Source organism: Nothoprocta perdicaria, unplaced genomic scaffold (assembly GCF_003342845.1).
Source record: "Nothoprocta perdicaria isolate Ctin4 unplaced genomic scaffold, notPer1 scaffold_26, whole genome shotgun sequence".
In the NCBI taxonomy this organism is placed as follows: domain Eukaryota; kingdom Metazoa; phylum Chordata; class Aves; order Tinamiformes; family Tinamidae; genus Nothoprocta; species Nothoprocta perdicaria.
Window position 1 is genome coordinate 3,113,541 of NW_020455488.1, and position 26,465 is coordinate 3,140,005.

At 43.4% G+C, this 26,465-nt stretch overlaps 1 protein-coding gene across 1 annotated transcript in view; it reads right to left on the reverse strand.

Moving 5' to 3' along the window:
• The window catches only part of ADAMTS17 (ADAM metallopeptidase with thrombospondin type 1 motif 17), a 148,025-nt gene that overhangs the window by 40,406 nt on the left and 81,154 nt on the right, over window positions 1-26,465 (reverse strand). Inside the window, exons 11-14 of the mRNA XM_026040591.1 lie at window positions 22,900-23,066; window positions 19,537-19,664; window positions 10,238-10,358; window positions 3,361-3,441 (exon numbers count right to left, since the gene is read on the reverse strand). Coding sequence (XP_025896376.1) covers window positions 3,361-3,441; window positions 10,238-10,358; window positions 19,537-19,664; window positions 22,900-23,066 — 497 coding nt within the window. The remainder of the gene's footprint in view (window positions 1-3,360; window positions 3,442-10,237; window positions 10,359-19,536; window positions 19,665-22,899; window positions 23,067-26,465) is intronic.

A 26,465-nucleotide genomic window follows, 5' to 3' on the forward strand; every position in this document is an offset into this window, starting at 1 on the left:
GCACTGTACTGCAATGTAGCTCTGCCTGCAGTTTGCTTCTCTTCCCAGTCTACAAAGTGCCTTCTGCCAACTTCAGACACATTTCTGAAACAGGCTTCCTTCCCACTGCCAAAGCCTCGTGGCTTCCAGGCAGATCAAAGCAGCCATTGCACTGGCCTTGAGTAGTCCTAAATGCGCCTCATCAGAGCTACGCTCGAGATAAGATTCTCCACAAGAGTATGGCTGACACGTAGAGATACCAAGGCATGTGCTCAAAACAGTCTATGAGAGCTCAAGTAACTACAAGTAGGCTCTTCTTCCAGCTTATCAAAGAGAGACAGCTCACTGATGAGAAACAGTGTTTAATCCTTGGTGATCTTTCTTCTGTGTAAGGTTTCATTTTGACAGCTGCTGGCATTGATGCCTAAGTGAACAAGTAGGAGAGCTCAGAAACAGCCCTGTTCTCAAAGGCACCTCATGAGGCTGTTCCCTAAAAACTGTCTATGATATGCAGCCCTATCAAACCACCGGTGGAGCAACAGTTTCATTTAGGAAGTAGCAACCGTCTGTTCTTACATTTCCAGGTTATTTTTTGGCTGAAAACTGTTCAGTAAGGAGCAAAGGGAAAAGGAACCCTCACAACCCATAATTTCTCTTTTTCTTGTTGGCTGGAAGACAGGAACTGACCAACTCATTTCTAAATCTGGAATCTAGTCAGATCTTTATTTCCACCTTGGGTTCTTGCAGCTTGATCCCAGCCTGTGGACACAAACYGTGGAGGCATTTCCTGTTCAAGGTGGGTTTTAAGCTTTACAGCCAGCCAAGGCAGCCACCGTAGGTTGACTGTAGGTGGAGGGAAATTCTTCAGGCACAGCTCCCAGTACATGGAATAATGATTCCAAATTACACTGGGCTCATTTCCAAAGCACTGTACCTGACTGGAAATTGGGTCTGATTAGGCTCAACTTTGTCAGCGTAATTGAGATAGGAAATCCTTCCGTGGTCAGACCCGCACTTACTATACATCTTGGGGCATAGCAGTGACTGGATTTAGCTCCTTGGGTCACTATTTTTTGTCCTGCTGGAACATTACTGCTGCCATTCSTCAGCTACCTTTTCTCTGTGTCCAGTGTTCCTGGAATGAGAAAACTTTTGAAAGCCCAGGGTTTCTCCTGGTTCCTAACAATGAATCTAAGATCTGAAAGCACATGGAAGCTTTAAAATGAGCAGATTACCACTTGTTGTGTTCAACTAAGAACCATACAAGAATTACTATCTCTTTGTCAGATATTCGGAGACAAATTCTGCTTTCAGGTATACACGCAGTCTTGATCTACCATTCAGTGGAAAGATATCTGCTTAAGTCAAGGTTATGTGGTCATAACAGACAGTTAGCAGCAGTGACTAACTCTCAGATTATCTATCTACCAAAGCCTGAGCTTCTGACATACACTCTGTGCAAATCCCACCAAGACAAACCAAAAGGCTGGCTTCCAGAAAGCCGAATGCTGGATTCTGGAAACACTGGTTCTCGTTGTTCCACCAGTGCTTTGYTACGTTAAATATCTTCCAGGTAGGCGTAATCCTCTCCAGCAATCTGGCTGCAACATTTGCAGAAATAGGAGCAGCAGCAATATACACTTCCCACCAAGAAGTGTCATGAATGCCAATGCTTTAACCCAAGGGCTCTTGAATGATGTAATTCACCCTTCTTTCTTTCCCCCAAAGCTGGAATGAGACAAGAGATGAGAAGCATCTTTATCTGKGATTTTGCCAGCTTTGGTGGCATCTCAAGACAGAAAACTACCAGGATTAGACGTGAAATCCTAAGACAAAAYCATTCTGTAAATGTTTTCAGCAGCATCCTATATCCTTTTACCAGACACCGATATCTCCTCTTGGCTGCAAAGTGGAGGAGGATTATAAAGAMGACAAACAGAAATACGAAACCAGAATTTAGTCTGAGCTTTGCTACTGACTCACTGTGCAACCATGAGCAAATCATAGTACCTCAGTTTCCCCTTCTGCAAAAGAGAGGAGGACAAAAGGTAAGAAGACTTGTTATCCTTTCTGAGTCCTTACCACAGGCCTGGAAACAGTTCTGTCTTTCAGAGGGCTTTTGTACCCTAAAACCCATCAACATCTCCAACATGAGAACCTCACCTTGGAGAACCAGAACAGGCTCAAGTGAGAACAGTCCCAGTGCGCAGATGATACTCCCGAGGACAGGGGAGAGCTGGAACACGCATCTGTTCCAACCCCTGCAACCAGAACATCAGTGTGAGGAAGGGCAGAGTCACTGTTCGGTATCAAAGGAGAATATATATGTGCTGAAGAACTTATCAACAACAAGAAACACCTGCATTTGACAATGCAGGGAACTGCGAGCTGCAAAAGCTCACTATGTATAGAAGTATTTGGGGGAGTTCTCTGTTTCTTTTCCTCTTCCCGCAGAGAACAGCTCCACAGAATGAAGAATTCAAGAGAGGCAAAAGAACCCCCTTGAAGTGTGACCATGCAGCACAGAGCGGGCAAAGGATATTTCAAGGTGTGGAGTCTCGTTTCGGATCTTGGGTAACCTTCCTGTGAGAATTCAGAGCAGTGGGATGTGAGCATTTCTAAGACTTGGTTTCTCCAGAGAGGAGACAAAGCATTTAATCTATCACAGAGACAAACGACTTCACATACTGCACAGTAAGCACATAAGGAACACTTGATTTTTTGAGATGAAAGGCAGATGATCAGGCTGACAGACGCAAATGTCATTAGCTGCATTTTGGAAATGCCCATCCAATCCTTCACCTGAGTGGCTGATAAGTGGACAATGAATTTGCTCACAGATCCTGCCCTAGAACAATATACCCATGTAGGGCTAAAACTGTTTTGTCCAAAGGGCAAAGGAGGACAGGAAGCCTGTTAACCTCATGAGTGTTGCAGAAGTAGAAATGAGAGGATTAAACCAACCATTTGGCCTGAGAAAATACAGGCAAGTGGACCAGAGGCTGCAACTTGCCCAACCTGGACTGCAGGATCTGGCTTTGGGTACAGCATCAAGTAATACCTCTGTGCTCCTAGCAGCTGTGTGCAACACAATGGCAAGTGCTGCTAAGGGACCTTGCTGCCCATATACAATATTCTGTGGTCCTTCCAGGTTTGCAGAGCCTGTAAACATCATGTGTTTTCACATCAAACCAGTACCTTGAAACTAAGCCACAAAAGCAGGGAGCAATTGCAACAAGCATGAAAGCAACAGCCACTTCCTGACAGCAACAAATCTGTCATCTTGTGCATCATTTAGAGAAAGAAACAGAGCTCATTTTAACAGARAACACAGCCCAATTTTGAATTAAAAACATTTTTTTTTCTTTTGTCTCTTTTTACCCAGAAAACTGTGAGCAGGTTTATCCTCAACCACTCTGATCCGTCGGGCACCTGCAGGGATCACGGCTGCTTCGATGTAACCTGTGGCAACAAAAGGGCACATGGGTGAGAGCATCCCCCTGACTGCCACAGTCCCACAGCATCAACCACTCCGTATCTCACCAAGAAAAAGCAACTCCTGCCCAGGTTGGGGAATGGTGGGAAACACTTTAAATGGTCCCTGATGTGACAGCCAAATTTCACTCTTGTGACTTGCATGGCTATGACTAGTTATTTCAGCCTGAGAAGAGGGAGCAAACTCACATGTGCTGCGTAACTCTGCCTTCAGGCTTGTGCCTGGGCCTAATGAGATTTGCTTCGTTTGCATCAGCCTGGCTCTTCTGGGTACTGACAGGGATGCAGGAGGACCATCTCAGAGCTGGTACAAAGCATCACGGTCAGCAACAACGCTGCATGTTACAGATTAGGATACCTGTAATCTGAAATTTTGTTCCCAAAAGATGCTCTTTATTTCCCCTCCCAGAGAAACCTTCTCAGGGAGGTGAAAGCCCCTCACCACAAAACACGTGGGCCAAGCTAAAATGAAACAGCAAGAATCAGCGGGAAAAACAGGGAAAAATAAGTTTGTTTTCATTTACACATGAGCTTTATACAAAAATTCTGCAGGATTTTATGGTTGACAGTCTCCTCACATTGGGCTGCTAAGCACAATTCCACAGCTCAGATTTCCTTCAACAAGAGAGCTGGAAGTTTCTGCAGGACTGGCCACCAGTCGCCTCGAAACCCTGCCAGCAGCACGCAGCCAAACTGAACCATCTGAGCAGCTGCCACAGTAGGGAAGCTTTTACAGCAGCCTCATCACATTTTTATAGAATTCTCTTGGTTTTTGTCTTTCTGAAGTTCTCTTGGCCTCTTCATACTCCCTACAACAACCAGCAATGTGATATAATTATACCACTTTTGACTCACAGAGTAACATAACGAATGGTTAGGAGTTACGAGCAAATGCAGGCTACTTCCCCCACCACAGGCCTATCTGGAGTTACGCTCCTGTTCCACAGGGTGGAAGTGCTGCCTTTATACACAATATCCGAGGGGCATTCGGGCCATTTCAAAGGCCTGGGGGTCAGGGAGTGTTTTTCTAAGGGGTTCATTGGGTCTGAGTCAGGCCCCCCTAAGTGAGGCTAATTTTACTGCAACCATGATTGGATTCTTTCAATTTACTTTGCTCTGTATAACTTGGTACCTCCTTTAGGTGATTGATCTCACTTTTCTTTCTCTGTCCCCATGAAGGGGTCAAAGCAAGAGCTCTGCCCTCTGCTACTACAGAGTGGGCTTCAATTGGGAACAATTACCATGTCCAGGGTGGTTTTTTGAAGGCAACAATGAAATCTGTTATAAAGTCAAAGCAAACAGATATCAGATTTTACTTTAGACATTGCCAGGAGTTGTTTTTTTATTGGCTGAGATACTACATTACAATCAAATAGAGCATCCTAGGAGAAAAACACCCTTATTGCCCCCTGTGCATTTGCACATAAACCCGACCAACAGTTACCAGCAGATATGAGCACCCAGCAAAGGTGTGATTAACAACAGGCCACCAAGGTGAAACAGGCCCTGTGACACCCCTCAATACCCCTGTTAGGAAGCCACTTTGGAACATGCCCAAGTTCCAGGTCATTTAACATACCTGCTGGGGGACTATTTACTTTCTCACTTGCTTTTTTAATCACAAGGCAGATGCAAAAACCCACAGGTAAATCCTGTGGGGCTGGATACAAAATTACACTGAACTTAGTGGAAAACCAAGCACTGACTTCAGTGAACTCTGCATCCGTCCCGTGTGTCCCACGGCTCCGAGGGGAGCGAGCCGTGGAGCCGGACCCGAGACTCAGCGAGCGCCATAAATACGCTCGGATTTCATCACTGTGCCATGAGAGAAACTCCACGTGGAAAAGCTGACTTTTATGTTACTTTTTACAATGGTAAATAGTGGAATATAAGCTATTAATAGGGTATTAGTTCTGAAGACTGTTTAGTTTGGTCCCGTACCAGKTTTTTCTCCTCGTGTAATTTCTAATCCTGATTGATGGCTTTGGGGGGCTGCGTTCACAGCTCCTGAACACGAAGGCGCTACAGCAGCTCACTGAGCTCACGTGGCAMAAACCTGACTGCTGAGCTCTCCCTTCCTGCAGCGAACTGAGAACCACTTTGCAGTTGCAGGGATCTGAAATGTCCATTCAGAGGCGAGACAGGATTCTTGGGCATGTCCCATGGAAGTGTCTTGACACTCTTAGTCACCGTTTCCAGCAAGACTGTGCGAGTTAGTGGTCAAACCCGACCGCAAACATATTAAATCCACCAGCCGTGCAGTTTTGCCACAGGCATCAACTCAGATTGCTATCAGCACCCTAGTCTGGTGCACAGAGCTAGTGTCAGGCTGCCGGTCACAGAATATTCCTGATCTTTGAGATAACTGCCCTAGAAAACATCCCCATTGTTTTCCAGGCACGTTTTATTAAGCAAACTGTAACTGCAGATTGCCAGAAAGATTATCAAGTGTCAGCTAGTACAACCAAAAAAAGTCTCAGGGTTGGCCCGGAGTCAACGACTCTCAGAGATCTGTTAGGTCTTAGGATAATTGTCTGCAATGCAGGAGTTTGCAAGGTTGGGTTTAAAGCTCTGTTTTAAATGAGGAGCTGGTTAAAGACTGATGAGATTTGGCAACTATCAAGCAATATTTCTAGTAATTTCACCCATAAATCACCCTGTTAAGATGAAGCTTTGAAAGTACAACAGGAGAACTTCATTATTTGATAATTTATAGTGCTGTATGTAGTATACTCCACCTTGGGAACAGTTACTTTGGCACGCACCAATCTTTCTGGATAATCTGCATTACATCAGTGTCTCAGGAATGTAAGACTGTGATTGAAGCAAATCCTAGATACAAATTATATGGTGTAACTCGTATTAGGAGAGACACCAGAACAAAGAGGTGGCTTTGTCATCAAGCAGATTAATATGTGAACAGTGGCTACTGTATCTTCATTTAAATGCTGGAGAGATTTGCAAGAGGAAGGCAGCTCACACAGGAAAACCCATTGTTAGCCATCGTTATTATTCCCAGAAAGAGAAAAGTTTAGTGTGAATTTCATAATGTCACCGATCTATTACAGAGCTGTTCTCCTGGTTGGGATCTGAGTGAAACGTGGACTCTGAGGTAAAGGAGAAATTATCCCATGGCTGAAAGTATTGATCCCTGGGCTGAAAGTATTGATCCTGGGCACTGAACCATCCTATCTTTCTGTATGGACATGACTGTTGGGGCATGAGAAAGGCAGCAGGGCTCATCCCGTTACCCTGCTCCAGAAGGTGTCTCAATGCAAGTTCTCAAGCTGGTAGCCAAGGAACTAGGCTGTACTATGAACCTGCTGGARAAGCAGCATCCCTTGTGTCTGAGGGACGAGAACCAGCTGGGCATCTCAGGCTCCAGGACCATTCACCACATTTGCTGAGTGCTAATTGTTGCAGTGTTGTGGAAATATGTCCTTGCTAACAATATGTTCAATTTCTCAGCAGCCAAAGATTGTGATGATTTTCACTTGCTTTTAGCTTAACTCCTCCATRGGCATCTACTCACATTGTCCACTTCCAGCCATGGGATAGCTGGCTTGGAACAAAAAAATATACAGAAGTCACGGATAGATTTCAAAGCCTCCTACTATCGCTGAGTTGTTCCTTGCAATAATTTCTGACCCATATGCTCTGAAACCCTGAGAAGACACCTCGAGTTATTCATGGGGCTCCATTTTCTCAGCATTTCAATGTACAAGACATTGACATCAACAGAATTTCTTGCACTGGCTAAAGATGTTCTCAGCCAGCAAAATAAGTAGTCTGCTTTCTAACTATCTTCAGAAAAAAGGCTAGTGAAGACTTAGTCTCCAAAATCCTAGTTACAGTAAATGGTATATCCCATTTTATTACGTTTGCCATTAAAAATAAATCTAAGTACATGTGGTCTTTTTTTTTGAAAAGAGCAGCAATGAAAATCTTGGTGTTCTTGAAAAAAAATAGAGATGCAGTGGGACATGTAGTGGGAAAACATCTCATTTTTAAAGCAGATCTCTGAGTATTACAGGAACAGTCTCAGAGTCTGGACAGGTATCTTATTAGTAGCCACTAGATAAATTATTAGAAGATTAGATAATCTTCTAATTATCTTATTAGATAATTTAGATAAGTTGGTTACTGAACGAGTATGGTTCTGGCTGCCCTGTACTAGAGGGACAGTGCCAYGTAAACTGGGATGGACTGGTAAGGTCTCCACTGTGGGATCCCTTTGGAGGGACTTTGAAGGTTCCACTGCCCGGCCCAACCTGGTGGCAGAACCTTGCAAAATCTGGCACTGTCTTACTGAGGAAAAAGAGAACTAGATCTTGTATTTTTTCACCCAATTAATGGAAATTCRGCTTTCCTTCACTGAGATAACTTTTCTAGAGGGAAAGGACCTTTATCTAACACTTTCGACAAACCAAGCTGAACAGTAAAAGGATTTCAAGTCTATCCATGGCTTTTGATAACAATCTTTTCATTAATGCAAAAAAAAAAAAAAAAAAGAAAAAGAAAAAGAAAAAAAAAGAAAAGAAAGCAAAGAACCAACACCAAAGGATGTCACCAACACCCAACAACACTGCAAACAGCATTCAAGTATCTTACACGAGAAACACTTGGGAACAGCCTTTGCCTTTGCCATCACACACGTGGAAACCTTCTTACAATGACTATTGGTTACTAAGAAACAGAAAGGAGTTGGCATGGATTTAGTTCAGTTAAATAGTGCTCGAGAACATGATCTGTAGTCACAAGACACACAGGGACCAATCCTGCTGTCAGTGGAGCCTCCACTTGCAGGAGGCTCTCAAAACAGACACCACTCCATAACTATCAACATCTTGAGACTTGATTGCTAATCCCTCCTGCAATAAATCAGCATACTGGATGTGTCATGTTGGCCTTCAATTAGACTGCAGCAAATTCCTGGGAATTTGTCACCGACTTGTGCAATCCTTTAYGTACCCAGGCCCTGAATCTGCTACCATATTTGTGTCGTGTATTCTCAACTGCCCAAGACTTTCATTAAAATTAATCAATAAATCAAAACATAGTCTGTATTCTGGTTGTCATCTGGTTGAACAAGATAAAAGGTGGCTACTCTCCAGGAGCAAATAAGAAATTCATGAACAGCTGTAAGACATGCTACAAACATAGATAATAGTCTTCTCAGTGCAAATGAGAAATCCTTTATACCATTTGCACTAAATGCAAATTTCTTGCCATAAGTAGGTGAAAGCCAATTAGGGCACGGCAGGCAAAAGCTCATGGGAATCATTCAACAGGCTGTCCTAGCAATACAGTCGTGCAAATGTGCTCCTGAAATATCCACCGAGGTGGGAAAGCCTGCCCACACCTCAGGGGATATGACTGGTCACGGTTGGCTCCACTGGTAAAGGAGGTGCACCAGAAGAGATCAATGAACACARTAAGAGCCCCAGACTTCAGTGCTGGGACCCTGATTCAAGAACGCTGCTAGGCACTTGTGCTGCTTTGCTACCAACTAAACAGAAGCATGTGCTTAAAGCAGGTCTTTATGTGCTTAGTTGAATTTGTTCCTGTAGGAGCATGTGTTGAATGTATTCCTGCATGTGCAAATGGCAATTTTGCATTCTCCGAATGAAAGGTCATTTCTTTCTGGACAATTCCTTCCTCCTAGAGCAGCTTGCAAGTCCCAAATCCAGGCTTCTCTCCCTTTGCCTGATTAGGATGAGTGATAACAGGTTTCTCACAAGACCAGAAAGGAAACTCTGAAATAAAGATTAATTCAAACACAAAGCTGTACATGCATTCATGTATAACAAGAGAGGGCAAAGATGGAAGTTCTTTTAACCTCTACTAATCTATTGCTGGCAGGGAGTCAGGAAAAATATTCAGAGCGGAGGTCTCTCTCATTAAGCTGAGGTCTACTGATTATAACATGAATCATCTGGAACATACAACATGCATCATTCTGAGATCCCAAAGAGCTCAAAGATGGTGCTAAAATCAGATTTTCCTCCCACTGGAGAAGACACTATGATGTCATCTTTTCTATTTAAAATCAACAGCACTAGTAGCATTCAAAATGAGAAATATAACTTCAATCTGGATTTCAAACAGACGCAATGGCTGGTACCTGGACAATGGAAGAGGAAGCAAAGAGAACATCACATTTGAAATGAGCTGGTTTTTGCTCCGTGCCCTGGTTTTACATATGTATTAATATATATATATATATATATATACATACACACACACACACACACATGTGCATGTAAGAAACAATTTTGGAAGCTGCACAGACACATTAGGCCCGATCCCAGGAAGTTCTCAACACTTCCAACTTACCACCTGAAAAGGGGCTCAGCAAGTGACAAGACTGACTGCTGCTTATCTATCCTGGCATAGCTAGCTACTGAAGACGACAACCAGGGGCATTTAGCAAAAGTAGAGTCAACGTTCTTATTCTTGAGCATCTTYTCACTGAACTCCCACTGGATTATTTTCCCAGCATATTTCCTGGTATCACAACTGGAAAGAAACTGGGAAAATAAGTGGTGCTAGGTCTCCTACCTCTCTCCATAAGAGTAAAATGTCCTAAACAGTCAAACCATTTACAGACATCTACAACAAAACCTACAATTTTAGGTTTTATATGTCTACCCTAGCAGGTAAGTCAAGYACTATCCAAAAAGAAGACTATCACTACCTCTTGGTTCTCCTCAAGGAGTTAAGACAGTTTGACTACACTGAAATGCTGCTGAGGGTTACTCACCCATCCCYTTGGTATGGTTGAAGTCGCCTTTCACCACTTTACAGGTTTTGCCATCACCACTGCAGACTCCACAGCGATCCTCTTTGGCAGCTGAGCCAATGATTCCATCGCAGCCAATTTTCTAATGACAACAACCAGAGGTCCCCGTTATTTTGTTTGCAAGGTTAAAATATCTCTAAACATTGAGGTCGAGACTCGGATAAACATCTGACTGAAAACACAAATGGGAAGAGAATGCTGGGAATTGGGACAGCACTCATCTGAAACTGTTCAGCTATTTACTCGGCAATGCCCAGCACTGCCCAATGCTACATGCATGAACTTGAACTCAGAAGACTTAACTGAAGAAGGTTTGCAAATTCTAAGTATTCAAGACATTGCTATTGATTTTGTGTTGATTCACACTAATGTATTTCAAATAATATTTCAATTTTGTTTAGCACTTTCCATCTGAGGAGCTCTAACGCATCAGAGAGAAAAGGATCATGACTACTACAATGCTTGATTCACAGAAGAGGGAAATGTGGCTTGCTTAACTTTGCTGGAAAATTAATCCAAGTAACCTGAGCCCTGGTCCTACCTATTTCCCACAGAAAAATTCAGAGTTCTGTTGCAAGCTTTACTGCTGCTGCTGAAGCTCCGCTTTAGATTAGAATCCTTATGGGGAACCTAACACCCAGTTTTGATTACACTTTTGCAGTAACTGAAAGAAGAASCTATTATTGAATGGTTGAAGCTACCTACAACGTACAAATCCTTCAATGGAAGCAGGAGACGACATTCAGTCCTGAGCAACCTGCATCTTAAGATTACTTACATAATATAGTGCTTGCTCTGTATTACAGTTTGACATTCAATTGTAAAAAATATATAATGATTTAGCCTGAAGTTTCATTTAAATTGGTATTTTCACAATTCTCTACCAACTTAAATTGCTTATATGAAAAAAAAAAGTGCAGTTCTACTTCTCCAGACAGTTATTAACAAAACAGTCACATTTTTGTTACCCATTCAAGGGCCATTTACAGACCAATAACACAACCCAATTAGGTGCTACATCATCACTGTGACCTTTTTGTGTAAATACTTCTCTGTTCATGTCAGACTCTCAGAATGACCAGCAACTCAATCTTAGAACATAAATTTCTCTTGAAACACGAGTTCTCATCATGCATTATATTAGCAAAGATTTTCCTGTTAAAAATAAGCTGAAGATTTATTCTCTGTAGGTAAACAATTTCTTGGCAAATGAGTTAGTGGCACTGTCACTAATAATTCTCTGAAAGAGGCTGTTGGGTCTCTAATTTCCTGGCCTTCTTAAAGGGAAGCCAGAGAAAAGTTGGAGAGATATCTTAAGGAAAAATCAAAATAATAAACATTCTGAAAAATAAGGAAAATGGGGAACGTTAAGAGAACTTGGACTGTTTATCTGAGACTGTATTATCTAAGCAGTGTAATTTGGACTTGAGCTCAATCCTTCTCCTTACATTGGCCACTCCACAGTCCAAATGTACTTCAGGGAGCAAAAACTCCCAGAAATCAGTCATGTTTTGGTGCAGTGTTTGTCTGAGTCAATCACTAGGGAAAGACAAATGCWGAGAAAGAATGATTGCTTTAAACACATAAACACATAAACACATACAAGACAATGCTGCTTATTAACTAGAACAGCATGTAAATTGATGGACACCAACTAAGAAAAACTGTATAAAGGGGAAGTGAAATAAGGTAGAAGACCACAGACTTTCTGGCAGTTGCAATTCTCCAAGCTAAACTTCACACCTATGTCCAACAATGATTTAAGGACTTTGAATGTGATTCTGCTCTCAAAACAGAAGGATGTCCCAGCAGTTCTCCTTTCCAGGAAAATAAATATGGTTTATTAATGGCATTGCTGAAAGGCAGCTGGAAATATATGCCTGTCTGCCACCCCACTGAGACACTGGAAAGGCTGTATTTAATTTAAGGCTTTTGTGCTATCTTTCATTGTACTCCATTGTTATTAGCACTGTATGAGCATACAAATTAATAAAGGGAATGCAGTGAGTGTTGAACCACACTTACTCCCAGCGCTGCAGAGGAGTCTGCAGGGCTGGAAGGGATGCAGGCAGAGAATGAGGTGGTAGCAAGCGTGGGCTTTGCTGCTTTTTGCCTTTCATCTTTGCTCCAGCTCCCTGGGATTGGAGAAAGGGGAAATGGCCCTTGATATATTCCATCCTGTGGCACTCACCCTTTACAGGGCAACCTCTCCCTGGCAGCCCAGGTCTTGAGAGGTAACATCCTTGCTGGATTTGGGCTAGGAAATGGCTTCTTACAAGAGAATAAAATGTTTTCTTGGCTTTATGGACACTTTATGGAGGAAAAATACCTTGGAAGCACTTCATTCTTGTCTCTATAAACATCAGAGCTCATTTCCCCCTACCCAAGCTTTCCAATCACTTCCAAAGTAAAAGTACATTTAATAATGGTACATAATGAAACAGCTTTTCTCAAGATTTGACAGTGGATTTCCAAAAGCTTCGAAGCCTTTTAGAAATGTGTTACACTGACCACCTCAGTCACTTGGATGCCTTAAAAATTTTACAGGCTGCAAATGCAGGTAAAGGGGAAGAGACAGAGCTAGAAGGTTCAGGAAGCAAAAAAATCCTGGCCAGGAGGAAAAGGTTCTTCAGCAGTGCTTGAACCATGGATTGGCAAGATGCAAGGAGACTGATGTCAGCTCCATGGGGTGCTGTGTAGGGCAGAGGGGCAGCTCTGGGCTTCCCCCAGGTGCGAAAGCCCCTGCTCTGGGCCAGAGGCACCGTGAACACTAAGCCCCACCAGGCCGGGGGAGATCCATGGAGTGTGCACATCAGCAGCTTCTCACTGCCACATTGTATTAGGCTGTCAGCAGTTAAAATATATGAAGCTTTTCTCAGTCTCCAGGAGGCTTTCAAAGACATGAGGACTTATTCACTGGTATGCAAAGGGCAAATCCCACGCTGCACTGTTCCAAACGCAAGTTTTCACAGTAAGAAACAATCCCGTAAATCCCAAATCACTCAAAGCAGTTATTTGATTTTTACCATCTCTAAAACTTGTTCTGTGCTGCTTCCTGTGCAGTCCAGGGTACTGATCAAGGTAAGGGAATCTTTTTTTAATAAGAAGCATAAGTGCAAAAGGGAAGCTGCACATAGAAAAATCTTGCATGGAAAAATGTCGTGTTTTCTGATCCAACTGCTACCCTGGAGATAAATGGCTGGATGCATGGACCAGTCCATCCAGAATAACTGGATACTTTCACATGCATCATTCTCAAGTGGGCTGAGAAGCAAAGCAGTTTTGTACTGTTGCCAATATGATCTCCTAAGGAGAGAGCAGGGCATTTGATAACTGGAGCTCTTCTCCATTCAGAGGGAAGAACAAAAAATGAAAAACTAGCCTGGTTCTAGCCACCATTTGTTCCTCTGGGGGAGCAYGTGGATTGATTTGCCAGTTTCAGCCCTTCTCTTGGATGCCTGGAAGTTCCCTGGAGTATGTGACATTGAGTCAGACAGTGACGTCCGTAATTTTTGCAAATGCAGTGGCGTTAACGCTGCCCAGGAGTTCCAGCTGCCTGAAAGCCAGCAGTGCTGCAGTTAGCAGCATCCACTGGACAAGTAAAAGTGATTTTGAGCTATAGCTGGTCCCTTGCCTGCACTGAAATACAGGAGTGCTGGCAGGAAAGGTAGAGAGAGTCTTCTGCATTTTCAAGCCCTCAACAAGGAGGGGTCACAGCTACATCCATGGGCTTCTTACTGACCTTCAACTCAGGCAGTCTCCTACTCTGACACTCTGGTTTGGAAATATCCACTGACCTTAACATTGGCACATTTGCTGAGCCAAAGGCCTGAAGTCCCCTCTCTTTGAGCYGATACGTCAGTCTGCTCTTCCTTCTTTCCCTCCTCCTCCCTTCTCACTCATATAACTAGACATCTGAAAATACTGCTTGTTGGGTGGTATTTCCAGCTTTAGTCATCGCTGGCTCCAGCGAAGGAAAACTCTTCTGCATGCACATCACTTGGATTCTTCAGTGTGTGAACTATATTCTGTATTGCTTGGGTATTTTAATGATATTTTTATTTTGAATGCCTACACACAAGCTCAATTGATACAGCCTGGGTATGTTTTGCTACATAAACACAATTATTTCTGATATATACACCCACCCTGTGYAAGAAATGACAATGTAGGCTCACAAAACTATAATGCTTCCCACATGCTGAACTAACTAGCTGTCTCAATGGATCAAATATAAATATTGATGCAAATGTGCCATTTTACAAATTGATCATGTAACAGACCATGCTGATTCTACATCAAATTATTCTCCTAGCCTTCATCCTTTCACATACAGAGCCTGAAGGCTGYGTGACAAGAGCCCTGAGTTTTGGCAGCAGAACAGGCTATAAGAAGGTGCAAATAATACAACGTCCTTCCCCACCCTGAGGCCTTTCCCATAAGGAACTCCTTTGCTTCTGTTCTTTGGCTGCTTTCTGTGGCTACCTCTGACTCTTCCAAACCAGTCTCATCTCAACTGATACCTTCAAATTCACTGTTCTGATTAGTACAAATGTCAGCAGGGTGCAGATAACACTCGATTTGATATCAAGTACTCTTTTAAAGAGACATATCAATTCTGGATGGGAAAAGAACATAGGCTTATCAGGACACGATACATCTATAGCTTCCCTCCTAGTTGATACTTCGCTGTTAGAGCCACAAGCCTCTTGGCCTGAAGTCTCTCAGGTGGGTCACACAATGAAAGGCTATTTCATGTTCTTTGTGCACTAACACAAAAGAATAGCAGGGTAACAGCATTTTTTTTTTTCACATCCCATTGCAAAGTACACTAAGAAAGTAGTAGAATACTGACAAAATCCTGCTTTTTGTTGCCACTCTCTATTCACCGAAAGCTCTGCTATTCTTTCTAGGTCTCAGATTATATTGCTTCAGAGCCAGGAACTGCAGAGGTTACTATAGAGGAGGTATCTGTAGTTCAAACAACCTCCTGGACTTTGTGAGCACGGTCTGAATAACTAACCAAACCCAGTGCTAACCAAGCTGTTGTATGGAGACAAGTTACCCTACCTAGAAGATCTTGTACCATAGTTTGTAATGCAAGAGTATGAGTGGAAAATACTCAAGGAGGCAGAACTCCATGCATCGATCAAAGCAAAAGTTGGTGCTGGATGCACCAAAATGGGTTTGCCAACGACTGGTCCTGCTCCTGCAGCTGACAACTACAATTTTACCTCTGTTCATTGTGGTCTTCTCCTGACGCTCTGGTCATCTAATCTGGAAAAGCTATTTTTGAACATGTGRCCAGTTTCCAATTTAGACTTGAATTTTATACTTATCTACAACAACTGGTTTTAGAAGGAAGTTAGTCCACAATGTTTTTGCTGTGTCAAAATAGTCTAGTTTGTGGCTTGTCAGCAGTGAATATACTGTAGATTTCACCGACAAGTTAAAAATAGCTGTGACACGGCAAAACACTCATGTGAAAACTAGATAAAGCCAAAACATCTTCCCATCTTAAATGGCTAAATCACAGCAAAGACTGCCCATGATCTTCAGCCAAGYTCTGCTGTACAGGATACAGTTTTCAAAGCGACCTTAGATTACACCCTCATGTACAACCTGTGGTCTCCATTAGGAAGTTCTTTCCTGCTCTCTTKAGTCTCAGACTAAGTCTCCTTTGAGAGGAGCCAGCACAGAGTCACTTGCATCACACGAGTCAGCAAAGCAGCTGGTTCTCTGCCCACATTGCTGCTGTGTGACATCTGACACCTTTTTCAGTGCCACTTCTGCCAAGAGTTTGGTGCTARCATTAGCAGCACAAACAGAACAAAGAACTCGAGCACCTTAGAAACTGAAGATGTCAGAAAGTGCTCTGCTACCAATGTGGGCTCTGTGAGAAACACACATCAAGMAGGCTTCAAAGAGTAAAATCTCAGYGAAACCTTCTCACTGAAAGCCAGTTGTTCCTTAAAGAGAAACAGGAGAAGATGAAAGCAAYGTGAGCCGCAGGTTGCACTGCTTCMCCATGAAGGAAGCGTCCCTGCCAGCAAGAGCAAGCCTTGTGAAGGCAGGAGAGAGGAGAGGCTGCAGAGCCTTTTGCTGCACTCATTTTCCACATCATCAGCTTCATGACACTGCTGCTGTTTTCCAGCCTGTTACAGATTTACTGTCTCCGAAAAATTCCAAGTGAAAGAATTACCCTTATTAGAAAATTGTGCATTTCAAGAAGTCTGAGCTCTCTGTACACACTGGACATGGCATCTATGTTTGTTCAGGAGATGGCAGGAATAAGTGCTGTCATTCTCACCCTGCAATGCTTCTACTAAAATTACAACTTTAGAGCATTGCCCTCAATTTGGAGACCAGCTCCTGAAGCTCTTACATAGTTTATATTTTGTCCTTATGCTGGCATGCTTCTATCACTTCAAGAATAAAATGTTCATTCTGAAAGACCACTCTTCTACATAAGGACGGGATAAAACTGAGTGTGTTTGAAAGAAATGTGTCAATGCTTCTCTTCTCTAAACTCCCCTCACCTTACAAGAGCGTTTTTTCTTTGCCACATTCACCTCCATTCATTTCTCCAACAARAATGCATGAGTTTTGTTCAGGAACWCCTAACTCGTGAAGGGAAAAAAGCTGTCACACTTGCTGGGTTATGTGTTTGCAGGCAGTGGCTTCTGCAAACATCTGTTACACTGGAAACGTGTTATTCCTGCTTTTAAAAAGCCTTTAACTTGAAGGATTATGCAAGAAAATGAGTAACAGCAATACCACCCTCTGATTTCAGCACTTATTCTCTTCTCCAGGACCCCTGCAATGCTTACTGTGAGGCTTTGTCTACACTGGGTAAAGAAATGAGAAGCGTAATTAAATGAATGTCTGATTAAATTGGTTTAAGAGGTAACTAGTTAGACAAGAATCTGTAGTAAATGGAGTACGAAGTTACACACAGCGATTCTCAGCACTGAAGTGCATTTAAGGGAGTATGATAAATGAGTACATGAGACTTTCAAATCTGCTCCGCTTGATCATTTTGCATTTTCTCCCAGCCAGATGCAAACGGACTGAATGTTCTGCAGCTGTCATCACCTCTCTGCACAGTTAAAGGCAGTTGCCCCCGAGTTAGAGTGCARTTTCAAGATGTACCTCCAAAGCTCTGTGCTCATAAAGGCTTTCATTTGGAGGGGAGCTGGCTACTGCTTCTCACTGGAAGAAGAAAACATGCATTGCCATAATGTCTGATTTACTGCTTGTGGCTGATCTGAATGTCTGGAGCAGTAAAGCTGGCCAGCCCAGCAATGTCAATGTGCAACGGTCAATGGCACACAGCTGGAGGTGCRCAGCTGCCCTGACTATAAAAGGTTTTTAATGGATTTCTCAGCTTTTTAGGTACAACTGAAAATAGCAGGGAAAATAAAAGGTCGTATGGGTTCTACCATGGACCTGGCTCCATGCAGGGCACTCAGTACTGAACAGCATATAAAGAATTGCCTCCCTGTGCTGGTTCCCCAGCAACCAGTGCTGTTCAGATTCTTCATATGAATAAACTGGAAACCTTTCCTATCCCTATAAGAATATTGGGTTCACTCACCTCCCTGCCTGGAGAGCTCAAAGCAACAGAAATTCATAGCTCTTAACCACTGCTCACTAGCTGACAGATGGTGTGCCTTGTGCCCTGCCCTTGAGGCAAACTAGCACATGTCCAATGAAGTTATTGGAGGTAAAGGGTGATGCTAGAAAGCTGCTCTGGTGGCTACAATAGGCTTGGTAATAGGGAAGAGAGGAACTCATTSCACAGGAAAAAAATCAGGACTAGGAAAAATTTGGAGAAAAAACTGCCCCGAAGAATCCAGAACTGGCAAGTTGGAGTAGCTGACTCAAACTTCTTTCACGTTACTAATGTGTGTGGAGCAGATTTTGAACACATGCCACATGGGTCAGAGAGAGAAAAGCCACTAAGTGTCTTAGTGCCCATGACAAAAGCCTTGAGGACAACTGCTACGCACTGCTAGCAATACCCATCCTAGCTTCCTTCTTTTTCTTTAAGATCTTTATTTCAATGTTCTATTCTCTTCCTTCCCTCTCCCAGTTCCCTATGYTCATAGTTACCAGGGGTCCACACAATTTCTCCTGAATTTTCAAGGAATCAGAAACTGCAACTCTAAGAGATGGGCAACTAATCATTCAAYGTGCTGCATTATCAACTGTCTCACTGCCCAGCAAACAGTATGGAAGAGATTTATCACAAGGATMACCCCACCATGCCCTGACTGCAGCCTCCCCCCAGCTGCATCTTTGTGCAAACCATCATCACCTTTACTCCAAGGAAAGAAATAAAACCTGAAGATAGTTAACTTGGAGATCGTTAGCTTGTTTGACCAGAGATGAAAGGAAATGAACGTGTTTGGGCCTTAGCTAGTCCATGCAGGAACCACCAGCTCTTGTTGCACAGCAGAAGGAAGCCTGCCCTATGCTCCCTCCAACTCGCTCTGTGACCTGAGCACAGGGCAGCGCAGAKGAAAGGCAAAGGAAGCTGGTTTAGGCCGTGCTGCAGGCTGCAGGATTTCCTCCTCTAAACCTACATTCCCTGTTGCTTGGAGGTTTAGCATGAGATTTCGATCAGGAAGGAAAGCTTTTCCTTACTGCAAGGGAAACAGGCATTCAAACACTTCTGATGAGCCCCAACACTAATTCATCTTGGTGTTGTCTAGTAGTACAGGTAACAAAATCACACAGATGTAAGGCTAAATGGGTAAAGCTACTGGCTCATGCAACTCCAAGAGCCAAAAAGCAAATGACAATGAAAAATGTCCTCAGCATTTCTAGACTTCTAGTTCCAGACAGAACAGAAAAGGACCATGATGCTAAAAATGTGACACAAGAGGCTATAGCAACAATTTATAATCCTGCAGCACCATCATTCCTCCAGCGACTGCACTAGTAGCCAAAACGGAGCAGTTAAGCAAGCCAGATTTCCACTCCCTTCCTGAACCACTTGATGATGATGACACACAACTGACTGTGATCAGTGAATGTTCCCAGCTGTTCAGCAATAATCTCACATCTTGGGCATTTATCACAATTCAAAGATCAAAAGAAAGATCTGTGGAGCCCTTGCAACTGGTCTTGGAAACCAGGGCTGCCCTCTCACCTCTGGGACAACCTCCCAGCCACCCACGTGGATTTTGCTCTTTTAGGACATAAACATCCATCCCATGCTATGCATCACTGGAAATAAGAGAAAGTTACTCCACCTGGCACTTGCCATGTACACAGAGGTCAGTCTCGTAGGGCCCGCAGGGAGTGCCATCAAGGACTCTGTCCGTCACCAGCACGGGGGAATCCTTTCCCAGCGGAGAGCAGAAGAGCTCACAGGGCTTATCTGGAAAAAGAAACACACAGGCAACTTCCTTGAGGAGCAGCTCAAATAAGTGCTTGGGGAAATGGCAACTGAGCAATGTCATGAAGTCGCTGCATAAAGGGGTACACAACAGCACCTAGTGACATCTGCATCTTTGAGGGAACGTAAGACCTCCAGTACAGGCCTGTCATTTCATTACATTTCATTACATCTAGGGTACATTCAAAGGGTTAAACTGATGAGCTTGGTCATTCACAGGTTACTGAAATGTGTGAGCATCTCAAACAAAATTCAGGCTACATCAGGTGATTTTAGAAAGACAAACGGTTTCCAGTCCACTTCTGCTCTTGATGGACTGAATAAACTGTCTGCCTTAGTTTTCCCATAAAAACACTTTTTTGTATACATATTACCTTCTGTTATTTATACTGGTATTCCTGGTCCTACAAGTATTTCTGCCAAGAAACTATACAGCTGGGATATCTGCAGAAAGCACTCACAAATTCATCTAAAATATTTTGTTGGAGAACATTTCCATTTGCCATACTAGTGGCAAGCACAATGTTAGATACTTAGGTCTTCACTCTGGAAGACCTACTATCAAGTTTAACTAGAGAAGGAGTTAAGGAAAAAAGCTTTTTCACGGTTTGTGTTATTAACTGGCAGCATAGGGCAGACGTCAGGATTTGCAGACTGCATTTGCCATACGTTTAAGGAACAGATGTGTAGGCAATGTAATGTCTTTTATTTGGAGCGCTCTGCTACTCAGACTTTATCCATGGAAGAACCTACTGAAACTCAAACAAAAACATGTTTTGTTATGCTTAGTCAGAAAGGAGAAGCTTTGTTAATACAACGGACCAAGTCTAAATTCCCAATAAAATCAAAAATTTGCAACCCAGCTCATTAACACATATAAGCAGAGCTCAAGTGCAGTGTAGAAGATTAGTTCAAGGCTGGTTTGGGTCTGTGTCTATATTTTATGAGTGTCGTGCTTGGATGTGCTGCAAAAAGGAACCAGAGAACAATGCATGGGTCCTCCAACGTGCCTAAAAAAACACCAACACTGGGGTGCCAAACTGAGCTGTTCTCTGCCCATCCTGCTTGAGGAAGGAACTGCAAGTGCATCCTGTGGAGATTCAAACTTCCTGCTTTTTGTATGATGCACAGCAAATGATCAGGAACTAGATTTTGATTTCAGTTGGCAGGAGAAGCTGGGAAAGCTGCTGAAAGAAGAGCTTGTAAGGAGACCACTGGTCTGACCACCTCTGCACAGCCCTTCTTTCTGCATCTGCAAGAAACACTCATCTGGTTCTGTAACCAGGCACAAGACATTTCTAATTTGCAGCCTTAGGTTTACTCTCTAGTGAGCCACAAAAGCCAGTTATGGACATAGGAAGTTGGAGCTGGTTGGTCTGACCACATGCCATGCTGCAGCCTAGGAAACTGGGATGAAATGGCTCAGGTGGCAAATCCAGCACCATGCTGGTTATCTTTGTCCTAGAAGCTTGGATAGTTCTCAGCTGACCACGAAACAGCATCTCCCTCCACCAAAAAAAAAGAAAATTGAGAGAATTTTCTGCAACTGAAACCACCGTAAAAAGTCTGGAAAAAAAAAAAGACCTATTTTTTGGAATTGCTGTGTTATCTGGGTCAGGTCAAGGCTTGGCATAAAAGGGTTAAACTACCAGAACGGTGCTCTGTAGATATTGCCCAAGAGAAGCCTTTGTCCACTTGGGAAAGTCCTGATGGTGACTCCACCACTGGGAACAAGATTCTTGCAAGCAGAAGCAGATTTTTCTTTCTTCCTGTCTTCCTTTCTTCCCTTTCAGAATGTACAGTCTCCCTATAGCATTCTGAAAACTCAGGAATTTAGAACTTATGTCTGCAGCCCTTTTTATGAATGAGGCAGTTAAAATGGACTTCAGTGAAGTCATCAGCAAAGCACAAGAGCTGTGTATCTCCGAATGAGCCATAATAACAAAATCTTTTTAGGCAGGAATCATTGAAAAATGCTGAGCTGCAGTTTTAGAGGATTTGATTATTCCTGAAAACATGCTGTTGTTTTGATCTCTTGAGAAGGGCTTTGGAAGTGTCCAGCAGGTTTCTGGATAAGGCTGCTTCTATTGTAGATAATATACCTATTCAAGAAAGCTCTAAGCACTGCAAATAGCTTACAGAACCTCCCTGGCACTCAGGGAACCCCACTAAGTGGGAGACAGGCTTTGCTGCAAGAGAGACCACAGGGATTCAATAAGAAACACTCTCCTTTGAGGTCAGATTCTACTCTCAGCTTAATGCTCTCAGGTGGACCCTATCAGCACCCAAAGGAAGCAAAAATGTCAACAAAGATGAACTGGGATGTGTCCAGCATGGTCTGAGATGGCATTTGCTGCTTTCTTCCCTCTCCATCCTAAGCCACTCTGCTACGTTACCCATGGGAGTAGCTGTAGATAGAAGATTTATACAGAGGCATGTGGATATTTCCTGTTTATTCGCCACTTCTTTCCTAATAATTTCTAAGATTATCCCTGTCCTGGCACTTACAGAGCTTCACTGGTCTTACACAGTTCTTACACATTATCTAACCACAATAACTCCAAGGTATTTGACCTGAGCGTTATTAGACATATCACTGTCTATATACAATCCAATTTTTTTGCCCATGTCCTTTACTTCGAACATATCAACATTACTATTTTATTTATGTAGTATAATGAAACCCTTTTGCAGATTCTTGTCACCAGCTTAAGTTTTCATGAAGGCAGTGATGTTGAATATTGTCTAATGTCACCACCAGCTGGATGGCTCTCAGCTGGGCTGTCATCTCAGAAAGCACTGCAAACCGGAACAAGTGCTTCAAAAATGATGCACAGACTAGATTTCAGAGGTTTTATGGACAGAAAAGCATTTGGTTGTTGGAATATATGTCTTCTGCAGAGCTGCAAATGCATGGGCAGAGTGTGAATGCATTGACAACGCGAGTGAATGCACTGACAATGCGAGTGAATGCACTACTCCTCCAGCACTGCACAAAGATGTCCAAAAATTGACAGCTCTGTATCTATCCTCTGTTAAAAAGGCTGTAAGAACAGCAGGGCAGCAACAAGAACAAGTAATTCATCTTTTAGATCTAGCTAAGGGGAACATACCGTAGCCTTCATGCTGACAAATGGGGGTCTTGCAGATTAAATCAACATGGGTTGGGAAGCTGCAAAGAACAGCACAGAACTACWGAAGATACTGAAAAACTTACCATCAATAATGACAGCTGTCAGGAGGCTTTTCTTCTTGCTGGTGTACCTGTCATGGGCCTGGCACTGCTGGTCCCTGAAGCTCGGCACGCCTTTAGGGCAGGGCAAGTTCTCACACACGGTGTGTTCCACACTGGCTCCCCGGCAGTTCTTCCCGCCTGGCCCCGGGCTACGACACAAAGTGARCGGAGGTCAGTGGGAGCAGCACAGCTGCTTGCAGGCAGCTCTTTGCTTGCATTCCCCTGTCCAGGGCAACTCAGGAAATCTCAGGCACGCTGCAGGTTAAGAGGCAAGACAACACGCTATTCACCTGCGAACATTAATCAGTCTTCTCTGAAGCATAAATTAGGTTTGGAAGGTGCATTAAGCTTGACATGCAAAGGCAAACCCTTGTATACTTGCCACTGTCGGGCAGTTTGCAAGTTAATTTGCAGCTGCATCACAATTACCAAAGCTAARTAGTTGTATTTTCAACACAGAGGAACCTAGGAGGACGGTTGGTTGTGCTGCTCTGACCAGGATCACACTGCMCACCTGAGGCAAGTGGACCAACTGTTCTTCCAACTGTTGGTTTTGTCCCCTGCCKCAAACACCTTTAGAAATAGAGACCCAAAATATGCCTCCTCAGTGCAAAATCCTACATGCTTCTTTTTTCAACAGTCCAAAATYAGAATAACACAAAGTACCTACAACCTGTACCCTGAGTATCATGTCCAGAAACCYGGCCTGTGCAGCAGATAACCTCCACCCATAACAACCATGCCATTTTATACATTTGCTTTTGATATAGACAGGAAAGGCCACTAATTCAACACTAGGATTAAGCATCTGCACAATCTATTTCTTCATGCTTATTTCTCCCCAGAGAAGAAGAAAACCTCAAACTCTCAATGATAGCCCGTATTTTGTTTCTTTGGAAAACAAAACAAAACAGAAAAAAAAAAAAAAAGAAAAAAAAACAAATCACAAACAAAGGCCAAGCACCAAAAGACTCAGCCATTTTTAAAGGATTACAATTTCTTTAGACACTTGCTGATACTTTTCTGAACATGTCATACACCCATCTCTCCAGCTGTAATCAGCAGAGACTGATAAAGTCATGTTCTTACTTTTCTTTAACAGATGGCCATAAAAAAATAGCAACTCCAGCCAAATTCCAGCTTTTAGCAGCATGGAAGTTGATTCCAAAGGCTTCTTCTCCTCTCCATCCCAAAAGAGCAGTAAACATCAGGTTTTATCACGCAGCTAATTAGAAAGCATGGGCCCAATTGCCTATCATTCACTTCTGTCAATGGTCTCGGGAATAAGTTGCCTGTTTATTTACTCTCTGGCCGGGCACTGCTCTGCTAGTTGCACTCAACTTGATGAGTTCTGCATCCAGTGCAACAGAAGTATCTGAGGGATCTGAGGGGAGTTTTATGTCATATTTCAACCTCGATCCAATTTTTACAGTAGCTGCRTAAATCCTGGAACAAGAGGGTTCTTTTAGAAAGGGAAATGCTAATCTCCAATGATACTGTAGCATCGGAGAGGGTCACCAGAGGAAGGGCCTGAAGGAACGCCTGTTTGCACGGCTGACGCATCTCCCCTGCCACGGACACGCAAGCGGCAGCAGACACGTGAGGCTGATGCAGAAGCCTGGGAGAATGGTGTCTGCTGCTTTAGCCTGCATGACACACACACTCAGGGTGACTAGAAACGTGATGCCAACCACACGAACCCTGTACTCACATAAACACATCGCATACATGAACCTCCTTCCAGTAGCATCTCTCTGGCCGCCACAAAATAAAAGATGAACAAAACGTAAGTGACTCTGTGTGGGTGTACGTGTGTGTAAGCCTGTGGTGGAGAAAGCAAAAGACAGAAGTAGTCAACTAGTCACAGAAGGCTCTCTGCACAGGTGGGTATCACCATGGAACATGACACACAGCACGACTACTGTGTTTTCATCAGTAGTTGCTTTGGCTTTAATCTTACAATGTCATTCACATGTAAAGGACCTTTCTGTGAGCTTGCCAGTAGACTGGGAGCTATCAACTCTCTTTATTGGCAATAATGGTCATTGGTAATAACAAAGTCATAGCCAAATCCTTTAGGAGACAGACTTCCTGAGCAGCTGCAGGGGCTGAGGGAACGTGGTGCTTGTCAGCCTCTGCTCCTCTCTTTAGCTGTTCAGCTGCCTTCTCCTGATGCAGCATCTCCCAAAATTAAGGAGCTGGATGCACACATRTCATCAGGCACAACACAACAGAACATCTCACAGATCTGCAAATTGTTTCAAATCTCAGCTATCCAACAAAAATAAAATGCCCATTAAGACCTCCCCACTGCAGACGTGATCACACTTCACTGGTAGCCTGTCACTGCCCTCAATGGCCTGAGTCTCATCAACCACTGGTAGACTCGACAGTTCCCATTCAAGGGTTCAGGAAGGAGGAGATCGACAGACAGGGCGAGACAGAGCAATGGGCAGGACATGGTTCTGTCACACTGACTACGTTGGGCTCTGCTTCCAGTTGGATACGGAATGCAAAATTCCCTTTAYGTAACTGACCTCTGGCAAGTATTCCAGTATCACAGGCCTCTCAGCATGTTGGTATAGGATACTGAGGGCTTTCACCATGCAAGATGAAATGAAAGCACAACTCACCRGTCTTCCACAAATGACTACCTGCCACCAGGTTGCATGCCTTGCTTTCCCTGCTTACCATCTGCACGGCTGCACTGGGACCCTTCTGTCTCTCCACATGCTGAGACCAAGACTTAGGACAACACCTCTTACAAGATTCTGCRAAAGATCTCACAGCTGAGGGAAAGGCAGGGCCAGCAAACCTTTAACCACCGTACTCTTGGAGCTGCAAACATCTCCAAAATCCCAGCTCCCAAGGCCTGCACACGAGGGGCTCTAGCACTCCCTGGGGTTTCCAACAACCACTATAAACTCAAGCTCCTCTTGACACTCCCCTGAAACAGCGACTGTGAGCGAGTTCCTTGCAGACAACTTCAGTCGTCTTCTACCATATTTATGCCAAGAAAATCCACCCACTAATGGAAAAGAAGTTCCTAAAGCTCCTTTAAACCACTCCAACTCTTTTACACGTCATGAGGGGACTATAGAAAGGGGTGGGGATCTCATTCTGATGTTCTGTTTAAGCCAGTGGTTTCTCTTCAATGCTTCTGCGTAAGGATAGGCCAAAGCCTAGACAAGAACCTAAGGCAGCACAACCCAAACTTTGCACGTCTGAACTGGCTAACACGCTGCCTTACAACCATTTGGAGGCAATACATGCAGCCCCTCACAGAAATTACAGAAAGGAAAAACCAAATCAAACAATGAAGCAACTGGTTTAAAAATACTGATAGTCCCACAGGCTCAAAAGTCAGCTGGCAAGAGTACAGATTCCAGTAAAGAAAAAAATCCCAAGACCAAATATATATAAAATAAAAGATAAATCCCTTAGCCAGTATTTTTGGACAGTGAATAAACCAGCTGCAGAAGAAATGRGCTGAAGCCAGGAATATGAAGCAAAAGACGACCACGTGTGTTTCCCCAGCCAGGAATGTA